This window comes from Pundamilia nyererei, unplaced genomic scaffold, assembly GCF_000239375.1.
Source record: "Pundamilia nyererei isolate P.nyererei 1_Seehausen unplaced genomic scaffold, PunNye1.0 scaffold00246, whole genome shotgun sequence".
NCBI classification, from domain to species: domain Eukaryota; kingdom Metazoa; phylum Chordata; class Actinopteri; order Cichliformes; family Cichlidae; genus Pundamilia; species Pundamilia nyererei.
Genome location: NW_005187647.1, coordinates 391,165 through 404,441, shown reverse-complemented (window position 1 = coordinate 404,441; position 13,277 = coordinate 391,165). Strand labels below are relative to the sequence as shown.

The window sequence follows — 13,277 nt, the reverse complement described above, 5'->3', positions numbered from 1 at the left end:
TTTTTTTTTTTTGTCTGTCTTTATGCCCTGGTTTCCAAAGTGCATAACGAGGCTTGATCTGAAGAGGTATAAAGGTGGTAAGGTGGCTCTGAAGGTTGATATTGTCTAATAACGAGCCAGCTCTCAATATTTGCTGTTCCAGCTGTATAGTGATGTCTGATTACACTGCTGCTGTCAGTAAACTGACTTCTCCCTCAAGCATTAATCTGCCTATTAAAAGTCTCCAGCCCATGTGTTCGCAGCTGCAGCAGTACATACTGATGTTAACATTTTATGTTCAGGCGCCTCTTATCAAAACATCTCACTGTGAGCTCAGCTGCAGGAGTCCAAAGGTCACAGCATCCAGGCCCAGGAGATAGCACAATGGTAGATGACTTCCCATGCATGGACAGTACAGAATCTAAAAAATGTACAGATGATAAAGATGATGCAGCATTTGCAGTTCTTGTAGTCAGTTTGCCCCAGTTTGAGACTGGGGAAAAAAACGGTGTGAGAACCAGCAAGATGAATTGTAAAGTGCCCAGGGTTGTTCTCGCTCCTCAAAATCAGGCAAATGCTGCAAAACTGATCAGACAGCATATGATCAGTTTTGCAAATGATGAATGAAGTCAAAATTATTTAACAAACCAAATTTGGCATTGTCCAAACTAACTGACCTAATTGTATTTACACAGACTTAGATTATTAATTCAGTGGTACTGAATTTCTTTAAACTCTTTTGCTGTCAGTGATAATGTTTATATGTAGCATCAACCTCTCACAATAAAATGGATATGTCGAGATGTTGAAGATCTAAAATGTATGGTATAAATATTTATTTTAAAGCCTGACATTGCTTTATCATTGAAGATTTAGCCATCATGTAATTTAATCTTTTAATGGTGCCAGTAATAAGTTTTACGGACCATTTATAGGGATTTAATGTAATTGTGATGGAAACACAGAGACAAGGGCATAATTGTAATTTTGTGCAGAGAAAAGAGAGCTCTACATGTTTGATGGGCAAGTTAACGTATATTTTCTGGTCAAAAATGATGTGGAGTAGGACTTGAGGCATTGATCTGTCTGTATCGGTTATAATTCTTGAATCATTGTTTTCTGCAATTTGTTTTGATCAAATGTGGTAATTTTTTCTCCTGACAGAATTCAAGTCATGGCTTATGAGGCACAATGTTCCACGGTCGGCCGGCCATTGGTGTTTGCTAATGAAGAGCGGAGGGCTGTTCATTCCTGGTCCCGGATCTCATCAGCAGGACATAATGTCCTCCTAGATGCTTTGAAGATTCTCAGCCCAATGTCCCGTGACCTTTCAAGCACTGAGGAGCTTGTCACCTTCCTGCAGGAGCTAAGTGAGGAGGGTCACAAGCCCACCGTGCTTCGCAGCAAGGATGTGTATGACTACCGGTCGTGCACAAGCCAACCCCTGACTGAGGACATGCTGAGACCACCAAACAGGAATGTCAAACCCACAGCTAAGAGGCGGAGGAGAAGGCCTCTGACCAAGAAGAGGGAAGTTCACCCATCCTGGAACACCTCTGAGAGGAGCAACCCCAGGATTCAAGGCATTCGCCCTCCAGAACCATTGGTGGACCATCGCATTATCGTTTGTAGCAGGACACCCAGTCGGATTGTGGCAAATTCAAATGTGGACATGCAGCCGTGCCTCAGACTGACCAGTATTGAAGGTCTATCTGGCTTCCACACAGCCAGACTCCAAATCCACACTACTCCACACTCATCCTCTGAGGTGGCCTCTAGTGGCTTTTTACAGCAACAGTACCCGCCAGCGATTTCAGGAATACCTTCTCAGCCTTCTCAGAACGGTGGCGGGGCACCCACCAAAGCTGTGGCCTTGTTCAGCCAGAAGACTCTGTCCTGCCCTATCCGACTAGATGGTGCTCTAATTGGAGACTCTGCACCGGTTTTGTATGCTAATGGTCGGGCATTCCCACAGACTGACACAGAGCTGACCAGCAACGGCTGGAGGAGCAATGGTCTCCATAGAGACGTTCATGGCCCCAAGGATCTGAACAACCCAACCCGGCAGAGAAATAGTTGGAAGGACAAGAAAAGTCTTAGAGGGAAAGTGATAAAGGTAGATGACTCTCGGTCTGTGGAAGAGGCCTGCAGAAAAGCGCAGAAGATACTACAGGTCAACCTTTCCCCAGTGATTCAGATCCAACCTCTCAACCATGTGCTGAGAGGCTTCAGATACCAGAACAAGTGACAATTCCTGTTTCTTTTAGCAGATTTTAGTGTTTTACAGTAGCCTCCACCGGGAGGTATCCGGTGTTGAAGATTGACAAGATGTTGATCTGTTTGTGGAACTGCTGGTTCCTGATGGAGACATCTGGGATTTAAAGGCATTTGAAGTTAGGTGGTATTTTCCTAGCAGGCTGGGAAATGATTATTGGCCAAATGCTGGTACATTTTCACTGTTGATGTTTGTTTATGCTACGCAACACTTCAAGCAAACATCCTTCTTTGCTTTGAGTTGTTTGGGACATAAGTGAGCTTGTACCAGAATCAGCACCTTTACGGTGTAGAGTATTTAAACTCATTTGAAGTAGAGCGCCATTTTTTTTAATTTAAATATAAAGGTTGTTTCGTCTTTCTTTTTTGTTTCCAACTTGCTATGTCACTCTGCAACACCACTGGAAAGAAGGAAAAAAGTGAAGCTAGTGCTGAGATAACCACCGCTGTTTAATTTCTATAAATAAACTAAATTAAAGGAGGGGAATTGTATCTTCCTTCTGTGAAGTTTTTGTTTCTGCTGGAAATCAGGACGGTGTTCTGTGCATGAGTACAGCATTGAACCAAACATTTAAAACTAGAGACCATCACAAAGTGTTCCTTAGGTTTAGAGAATCAGTAAACAAAAATAAAATGACCATTAAATAATCTTTGTCTTAAAATGACAAAATATGAATTGGTTGAAGAAAATAAGTATGGAAGAGTTCTCAGGTCTTGTTATCAGTCTTTTTGAAGGTACCGGTTATGGTGATATCCAGCTTCAAAGTTTATTCTAACTTTGCATGGTTCACAGTTCAAAATAATAAAAATAATTGAGTTATTTATTACACTGAGCATTTGTGCACTATCTGAAACCATCCAGTTTACCTTGATGGTTTGTAAGCCATCTTTCTTCTGATTGGCTGCCCTTCACATAGTTGGCAAAACTATTACCCACTTACATCTAACTTACTGTGATAAAGCCAGCCAAAGCTGGGTTGGAGATGGCCTTATAAGGACATCCTCTCTCACTTACATCACACAAAGCCAAGAGTAGAGTCATCTTGGTGCACTGGGATTAAAGGGATATTTTTATTTTATTTTTTTAATGTTTGGTTAAATTGATCATGTAATGGTGTAAACCTATAATAGCAAATGAGAAAAAGCATAATAATTCCACACAGATTTCTGATAGTAAAAAACTTCAAGCTTAAATCTCAATATTTTCTCATGTTTTCTAAATTTAAAACCCAGGTTATACAACTTGATTTATAATTTTTAATTAATAATTTCATTTCCTCTACTTAGTGCGTGGCTCTGGTTTATACCCATGAGTTAAAACTATTTCACATGAGGGGAAAAAAAAAGAAAAAATATCCAATGCATGTACTCAGGATCAGCTGCTGCTCCAGTTTCCTGTTTTCCAGTACCTAACAGGCAGAAAACAGAGAGGAGTCCTGATGGAACACATTTGTTTGACTGAGTTGGAGACATTTGTGGTGGAGTGTGTTTACTTGAGTGGCAGGGCAGTTTGTTTCCTGTCCAGTGTTACAGCAAGTTTGATCTACTACCAGAACTCATGTTCTGTATTTTGTTGAGCTGAATTTGCCCAATTGTTTTTTTTTTTTTTGTTTTTTTTAAACTTCCCAGCTTTGATTTGAGTGATGTCGCCCACCTTCTGACTAAACAAAATGCACTTTGACAGTGTGCCAGTGCTTTACTGTCACCTGTTCCTGACATGGAAGTCTTTAATGGTCTTTTCCGCTGCTTCATTTAGAAGATATCTGAAAATCTGATTTCTTTTAACTCCATACTGGTTTCCTCTACAGGTGCTAATCTTCCAAAGGTGGTGCTGAACAAAAAGATTAGCGCAACATAGTTTCTCGTCTTCTTAGTCAACTTGATGCATTTAAGAGCAGGAACTTCCGGTTGAGGAACTGATAGTTCGTCTGCCGGTTGGGATGAGCACGCCAAACCGCCTTTTGTGCTTTCCAAAGGGTTTCTACTGTGAACAAGTAAGGAATCTGTTTTCATGTTAGTTGTGACAAACATCTGTATTTCCCTCCAGAAATCCACATTCCACTAGACAAATATTGTTGCGTGCCAACTTAAAAAAAAAATAAAAAAATTAAAAAAAAATCAGTTTGATATACATAAAAGATCTTAAAGTCAGTCTCCATAGATTTTCTGAAGCTTTTAGTGAACGCAAGACCATTAAATGAAGCTCTAAATCCAGAAAATGTAACTTAAATTCCACTGTCTGCCTGTACAATCCCAAGAAAATAGACAAATTTAATCTCCAGCCCAGTAAATAATGCCTGTCTTTGGATTTCCAAAACACTGATGTTCAAATGCTGTTTTCTTATGTGGGATCTGTAGCAGAAAGAGCACATTAAATTTGATGATTGATCTAGCAATATGTAATTTAGGTTACAAAGTAAGATTGAGGAATTGGAAACATCCCCACGTTGTTTGAACTGAGACCACATCTGCTGTCTGGCGTCTGTCTTTGCAGATTACCCACATCTGTCCTGGTGAACTTTTTGTTCTGGGAGTCTGGTTTGTTGTACCCCCTCGCAATTGGTCTGTCTTGCTCATGCCCTTTTCTAGATCTGCTTTCTGTTAGTCTTGTTTGTGCAACACTTGTATAATATTGTATTTCCTACATGAACTTTGAAAAATGTTTTTGTTCAATAAAACTGATCTGAAATGTATCTGTACAGTCTTTTATCCACCTGTAGATCCACTAACGCAGGTGCCCTATGATCAGACATTTCCTGTATATTTATCTAGTAACCCTAACTCAAATCCTGTGGTGTTAAAACATCTTGCTGTGAGGGGGGGGGGGAATCAAAACCTCTAATGGTTGAGCCACAACATTTAATTAACGATATCCATGTGTTTCTATGAATTTTTCCATTTTTCTGCTGCTTATGTGGGGTCAAGTTGTGGGTGCAGCAGTCTTAAGCAGACAAGCTCAGACATCGCTCTCCTCAGCCATCACCTCAAGGATATTGAGGCCTTCCCAGCTGAGGGAATCTCTCTCCAGCATGATCAAGCTCCTTACACTATCTCTAATTAAGAGCCAGGTAGATTTTTAGAGGAAAGTAATTTATGCTATCTCATTCATTTGGTCAGTAACTAGAACTTGCAGTCAGGATAGGAGGAAGGTGGAAATACTGACTGGCTGGTAAATCGACAGCTTCACCTAAACATTGGTGCAGCGTCAGAGTAAAGAAAATTCTGTACAGAACTGTTGTAAAAGTGATAGCTCAGTCTCCTGCTTCACTTTTCCTTCATTCATAATCAAGACCTCCAAATACTCAGAACTCGTCATCTGGGGAAGCAGCGCCTCCCTGATCTCAAGTGGGCTCTTCACCTTTTCTGGCCAATAATAATGGCCTTGAATTGGAGGTGCCAATTTTCTTTCCCACCGCTTGAAATTCTGCCTCAAAATTGTTGTCACCACCTGAAGCCAACAGAAACAGATCATTGCAAAAAGCAAACACAACGCCATGAGGCCACCAAAGCAAAAAAAAATTTCTGCAATCTGGCTACATCTGGAAAATTTCCATAAATATTCTGAGCAGAACTGGTGACAAAGGACAACCATGGTGGAGTAAAACACCCACCGGAAATGGGTCAGTCATTAATGGCAATATGGACCAAGCTCTGCGTGTACAGGGATACATATAGGGTCTTGGGGTGAGCATACTAAACGACGTCCAGAGGATGGTCTGTTTATTCAACCTCATCTCTGGTGCTGGTGACCACCTCTTAATTTTAAATACATGTAGAAATTGAGGGTTCTTGGGAGGGGCCATGCTGACACTGCTGTTATAGGGCTGTTTTGGTTGACACATCTCTACAATGTTGTGTGGAGATCAGGGGCGGTACCTCTGGACTGGTAGACCGGGGTGGTGATTCCCATCTTTAAGAAAAGGGGCCGGAGGGTGTGTTCCAACTATAGGGGATCACACTCCTCAGCCTCCCTGGGAAAGTCTATACCAGGGTGCTGGAAAAGAGTCTCCGTCTGTTAGTCGAACCTCGGATACAGGAGGAACAATGCGGTTTTTGTCTTGGTTCTGGAACACTGGACCAGCTCTTTATCTTCTCAAGGATACTTGAGGTTGCATGGAAGTTTGCCCAACCAGTCTATATGTGTTTTGTGGATTTAGAGAAGGCTTTTGACCGTGTCCCTCAGAGTGTCCTGTGGGAGGTGCTTTGGGAGTATGGGGTGTTTTACCCATTGCTACGGACCATTTGATCCTTAAACAACCGATGCAGATGGGCTCCACCAGGGCTGCCCTTTGTCACCAATTCTGTTTGTAATTCTTATAGACAGAATTTCTTGCGCCACTTGGCTCAGTCTTGGGTGATCTCAAAATCTCATCTCTGCTTTTCTCAGATGATGTGAGAAAAGCTTCATATCAGGATTCATCAGGTGATGGCCTCCAGCTCACACTAGAGCGGTTTGCAGCTGAGTGTGAAACGGTAGGAATGAGAATCAGCACCTCCAAATCTGAGTCCATGGTCCCCAGCCAGAAAACGGTGGAGTGCCCACTCCGGTCAAGGACTAATTCCTGCCCCAAGTGGAGGAATTTAGGTATCTCAGGGTCTGTTTCATGAGTGACTGAGGGAGCAGGAGATCAACAGACAGATTGGTGTTGCAGCTGCAATGATGCAGACGCTGTACCGGTCTGTCGTGGTGAAGATAGAGCTGAGTGTAAAAGTGAAGCTCTCAGTTCACTGGTTGATCTACGTTCCTACCCTCACCTATGGTCACGAGCTATGGGTAGTGACCGAAAGAATGAGATTGTGGATACAAGCAGCAGAAATGAGCTTCCTCCGAGGGGTGGCTGGCCTCTCCCTTAGAGATATAGGATGAGAAGTTTGCCCATCTGGGTGGGGCTCAGAATTAGAGCCTCTGCTATTCCACATTGAAAGGAGCCAGTTGAGGTGGTTTGACCATTTGATAATGATGCCTTCTGGCTGCCACCTGAGTGAGGCGTTCCGGGCATGTCCCACCAAGAGGAGGTCCCAGTGTAGACCCAGGACACACTAGAAAGATTGTATGTCTCGGCTAGCTTAGGAACGCCTTGGTGTTCCCCTGGACAAGCTGGAGGTGGCTGGGGAGAGGGAGGTCTGGGGATCTCTGCTTAGGCTGCTGCCCCCACGACTTGGCCCGATAATCGAAATAAGATGGATGGTTTATAGATGGATGGATGTTGACATTGTTTTCATGTACCATTGGGATCCAGTTTGACCATCTCTTGCAAGCAAGAATAGATATGATTATTAAGGTTAAATGTACAGTACCTTGGCAAAAATATTCGCTCATGCATCCAAATCATTAAATTCAAGTGTTCCAACCACTTCCATCAGCACAAGTGTATCAAGCACCTAGTATGCAGAGTACATCTGCAAACATCTGTGAAAGAATGGATTGCTCTCAAGAGCTCAATGAATTTCAGCATGGTACTGAGATAGACTGCCACCTGTGCAGCATGTCCAGTTGTGAAATGTCCTCACTACTAAATGCTCCACCGTCAACCGATAGTGGTGTAAGAACAAAGTGGAAGTGATTGAGAATAAAGCAATTTAGCCACGAAATGGTAGGCCATGTAAAACCACAGAGTGGATCAACTTCATGTGGCCTTCAGATTAGATCAAGAGGTCTAACCCAGTCTGTAGAGCGCTTTAGATTGTACAGCAGAGGAAATGTGTTATCTGGAATGACAAATCATGTTTTTCCATCTGGGTTTGGCAGTTGGCAGGAGAAAAGTACTTGTTAACTGTATTGTCCTAATGTAAAGTTTAGTGGAGTGAATTTATGGTATGGGGTTGTTTTACAGTAGTAGTAAAGTGAAAGGAATTCTTAATGCTTGAGCATACTGAGACATTTTGGACAATTTCATGCTCCCAGTTTGGGGACAGCCCCTTCCAGTTCCAACATGACAGCGCACCAGTGCACAAAGCAAGGCCCATAAAGATAAGGATGAGTGAGTTTGGTGTGGAAGAACTTTCCTGACCTCACCAGACCTTTGGGATGAATTAGAGCAGAAACTGCGAGACAGGCCTTCTCATACAGCATCAGTGTCTGACCTCACAAATGTACTTCTGGAAGAATGGTCACAAAAACCCATGAACACATAAACGCACCCCTAAACCTTTTACAAACTGAGCCACGAAATGGAAAGCCTTCACTGGAGAGTTGAAGTTGTTATAGCTGCAAAGGGTGGACTGACATTATATTAAACTCCATGGATTAAGAATGGAATGTCACTCAAGTTTATATTAGGGAATACTTTTGGCAATATAATGAACACTGACCTCATTAATTAAACTTTGGCCAAGTTTAATATGAGCATAGACCAATGTAACTACACACACCCACAGGAAAATTAGTAAAACCATAAAAGATTTTTCTTTTTTAAAAAGGAGCTGATCAATAAGGCATATGGGTGGGTTTTTACCTTTTTCAGGGCCCAACAGAAAGCACAAAGCATGAACTCCATGGGGGCTTACAGGTGGAGTAGCATCCGATTTCTCAGACTCCCAGAGGATGAAGTCTCCACTCCTCGGGAACAATCACAGATTTCAATGCTGTGAGCTGCTTTGAAACAGCAGGTAAAGTGATCAATGGACTCCTACTGTTTTTAAAACAGACTGAAGATAACACTGTTTAAAAAAACAAAACAGAAAAAAACCATATAATCTTATCAAAAACTAACAGACAGAATTTGTTCTTCCATCTAAATAAACAAGCCACCTAATCAAAACACCTTTTAAACTAAAGATTTGTTTGAAGAAAATTTTCGCTTATATAGGTTAATGAGATATGAAAAGTTTGCTCTATTCAAATATGTAAATTCAGGTTTTGACTGTTTGAAAGGAAAATGATCCAAGTTACTTTTGTCCTCAGTGATGTACCCCATTGTTTTGTGACATTGTGCCTTAAAGTCTCAACTGGAATATTTCAGCCACACCCATCTTTGTTTACTTTCCTTCCTTGGGTCAAAGATTATCTGAGCATTAGGGTTAGTAGTTGATTGACGTATTCGTGCTGCAAACACAGTAACGTCAGCAATCACAGGCTGTTGGACTGAGTGTGGCTGGTTGCAAATTTTTAACTACCCAACCTGAACAGTTGGTTTGGTTTACACCATACAGCTGCTTCCCTTCACCATTTGAAATAATGCAGGATTGAAACACTCAAATTGCTCATCTTAAACTCATCGTAGTAACTATGTCCATATTTTATACTCAATACCAAAATCAGAAAAAAAATACCCAATGCTCAATTGCACTTTCATTGGGTTTTAAATGAAGTTTAGGACTGAACATGTCACCCATTTTCTAAGTAAACACATTTTTAAAGTTGCTATTGATGAAAAATTCACACCAGATTCTATTAACAAATTTTGTACTCTTCATCAAATCAGCAAAGAAACACAGAAAAGAAGGTCAGACACCAACTGGGAAGAATCCGAAGGACAAACGGAACAATTGTCATCCCTTGTGTAGTAGGTTTATCAGAGAAACTCAGGAGAGTCTTTTCCAAGCATGACATCCCATTGTACCTCAGACCCAACCATGCACAAAAAACTGGATCATCCTAAAGACAAAACTCAATCACAAACTTAACAGCTTAGTTTATGCTGTACAGTGCAGCAAGTAATGCTTAGACGTCTACATTGGTTAGACCAAACACTTCATAAATGCATGGCACAACATAGAAAAGCGATCTCGATAGTTCAAGACTCAGGTGTACATCTGCATCAAAAGGACAATGGCATCCTCGAAAGAGTGAGCAAATATTCACATTTTGGACCAAGAAGACTGTTGGTTTAAAAAAAAGGAGTGAAAGAATCTATGTCCACTGTGAACAACCATCCTTGAACAGAGATGGTGGCTTATGACACCAACTGTCTGCCATCTATAATCCAGTTGTGAAATCCCTTCCCAGACACCTTAATGCCTACTCACGCCTGGGGTCATTTGATCCCAGTAAGTCACATATAATAGGGTGGGGCAAGGGCTCACAATGGGTTCACCTGAAACCTTGGCTGATTGTGCCCACATCCGTTTTCACACTTTGGCGTTAGTTTAGGCAGAGGATCAACAGAGGTCCACGACCCTCTTAGGGACGCTCTGGGACTCTCCACCAATTGCTCTTGGAATTGAAGAAACTTCTTGGATGAGAGGTGAAATGTCTTCAAGAAACTTAAAGAGGTCCAGATGCTTTTCAAGCTCTTTAGACAATTTATGGAATCCATATATGCAAAGAAATCAAACCATAGAAGCCCATAAATTATGTGTAACAATGAGAAATGACACAGGGAAAAGGGAAAAAGTATTAAACACATCAAGGCTGTCATTCCATACAATACCAGTTTGCATACAAGGCAAACAGGTTGACAGGATACCACAATAGCAACCCTCATACATCTGGACAATAGTAATGCTGTTTACTGACTGATAAATTGTATTCTTCTGCCTATTGTCTCAACTCCCTCTTCACCACAGCCAGTACAATTACTGTGTATGCCTTCCTGAATTAACTTTTTTATAAAACGTTTTACATAAATTTGTTAGTATGACTGTGGAGGAGCTTTGCACGAATCTACAGACTGGGACACATTGAGGGCTGCTTGGAGGACTTTACGGACACTGTCACCTCTTATATAGTCCCCCGAGAGCAGCCATTTGGCTTTTCTACCTTTAAAACCCGCCTTCCAGCCAAATGGCTGGTAGGTGTTTAGCTAGGCTTTAGCTTCAGCCAAGTGGAAGCTAAATTGGCTAGTCATTCATATGTAAATTAGGTTGTTACCTGAGAATTCTGGAGGGGAGTGGGGGTGTGTGAATGAGGGGGTGGGGGAGCTGCTAAAAGTTGTGAACTTCCTTTTGTGTTCGTCTTGATGCATTCTCAATCATCCAGGGAAATAAATCTCCAAAAGTCACCAACTTGGAGTGGTTAGTTTCCTGAGCCACAAGGAAACTTGGAGTGTTTCAGTTTGCCATCTTAGGGAGAAATCAACACACACGGGTGTATGTCCTTTGTTGCTGAGATTTATTGATAAAAACAGTACAAAAAACCAACCATTTGTACACATATATTTACAAATAATAATAAAAAGTGAGTGAGTACATTTCAACATTTTCAGCAATCACTCACAATCCTGGCACTGCCATGGTATCTGTAGTCTGCATTCAGAGAGGCGTTGAAAGGCTGCTCCAATGGAACTTATTGTTTTCGGAGGAAAACACGAACACGGTGTACAGTCGAGTCTTAATAGCTTACTTACAACTGGGCTCGTCAGGCACTCTTCTTGGCTGCAGTGGTTATTATTATATTTACATGCTTCCAGCTCCCGTTTTTGCTCGATGACAGCTCGTACTTTTCCACTCCCTTTTTTCTCCCTCCTCGTGCTCAGACCCATAACGTGTATGGCAGTCCATTCTCCCTGCAACATGGACTACACTGCCCATGATGCTACATTCTTTAGAGCTATGCTTGTAGCATTCTGCCTGTTAGCTTAGCACAACAACAACAACAACGAAAAGGCGCTCTCTCACCCAGGAAACACACAGTCGCAGAGAGAGAGAGCGTCGCCCTGTAACCATGGCAATCGTAACGCTGCCGCCTGGAACAACAGAACGTAGCTGTCAAACAAAACCCAAACAGTCCTGACCCGCGACAAAATGAAACGGGAAAGTACCGCAGTGTAATCCATTTATTTCAACAAAGTAACTGTATTCTGAATACCACCTTTTTAAACGGTAACTGTAACGGAATACAGTTACTCATATTTTGTATTCTAAATACGTAACGGCGGTACATGTATTCCGTTACTCCCCAACACTGCATATGGACACAGACAAACAGGCACACACAGATACAAACATCCATTCCCACCCTCATGCTTTCAACACTCACCCAACGTGGAGACAGACATAGAGAGACACTGTACACACAATCACACTCCCCAAGCATACTCTAAGCCCTGGGTCTAGGTACCCTTGCCCCTGGAGGGGGAAACTGCACCCAGACCCAGGTGGTGTTACCCTTTTCCCTGGGGTGGGGAGAAGCAGACCGCCCCGACTCCGCAGCAGCAGGGAGGCCCCACATTCCAGACCCCAGTCGGACGGCCAACTTCTCCTCCTGGCCCCCCCCTGCTCCAGCAGGCCGCAGAGAACGGGGCTGCATTTTTCCTTGAGGAAAGCGCCGTCTCAGTGTGGATGGGAGGTCAAAATGGAGAGAAAACGAAAACGCACAAACGCATTAATGTGGACTTAGCCTCAGAGAACAACTCGGCCTCTGTGTGGAAAAGTTTTAGGAAGATCACCAACTGCAAGTCTAAAACCCCCCTCCACTCACGGCTTGGTCTTGGACAACACCTTCAACGACTTTTATTGCCGTTTTGATGAGCCATCAAGCAGTCTTCACACCTCCCCCAGCCCCAACAGTAGAGACACTTTGGACACTCATTCCCACACCTCCCCCACTCCCCCACCACAGAGCCATCACCACCATCAAAGACTTCACCTACAGCACCCCCCACCTCATCCCACACACACAGGATCTCACACCAGCCTGAATGCTCGGAAAGCTCCCGACCCAGACAGTGTGTCCCCCTGCCACTCTCAGGCTACATCCACACTAGCCTAGATCAGTGTTGCCAACTCCTCAGTAAGGAAAATCGCTATTGGCTGTCCTAAAAGTCGCTAGAAGTGGCTAAATGATGTCATCGTCTAATTTGCATAATTGGTCATACTAATATAATTGTAACCTACGTTGTTGGAGAGAGAAATAACATCGTGGAAGAGACATAAAGTGAGTAAAAAACGTCCTAAATGCATTTAGAATTTATTTAATTCAATTCAATTCAATTTTATTTATATAGCGCCAAATCACAACGAAAGTCGCCTCAAGGCGCTTCATAGATACAGAGAAAAACCCAACAATCATATGACCCCCTATGAGCAAGCACTTTGGTGACAGTGGGAAGGAAAAACTCCCTTTTAACAGGAAGAAACCTCCG

At 42.5% G+C, this 13,277-nt stretch overlaps 1 protein-coding gene across 3 annotated transcripts in view; it reads left to right on the top strand.

Moving 5' to 3' along the window:
- ccdc71 (coiled-coil domain containing 71) overlaps positions 1-4,946 on the top strand; it is a 28,975-nt gene extending 24,029 nt beyond the window's left edge. For 2 of the 3 annotated variants that reach the window (XM_005749474.1, XM_005749475.1), the window contains exon 2: positions 1,144-4,946. In XM_005749474.1, coding sequence (XP_005749531.1) covers positions 1,154-2,227 — 1,074 coding nt within the window. In that variant the 5' untranslated portion in view covers positions 1,144-1,153 and the 3' untranslated portion in view covers positions 2,228-4,946. The remainder of the gene's footprint in view (positions 1-1,143) is intronic. The other variant, XR_312170.1, reaches the window with a different exon arrangement.
- The last annotated feature ends 8,331 nt before the right edge of the window (positions 4,947-13,277 follow it).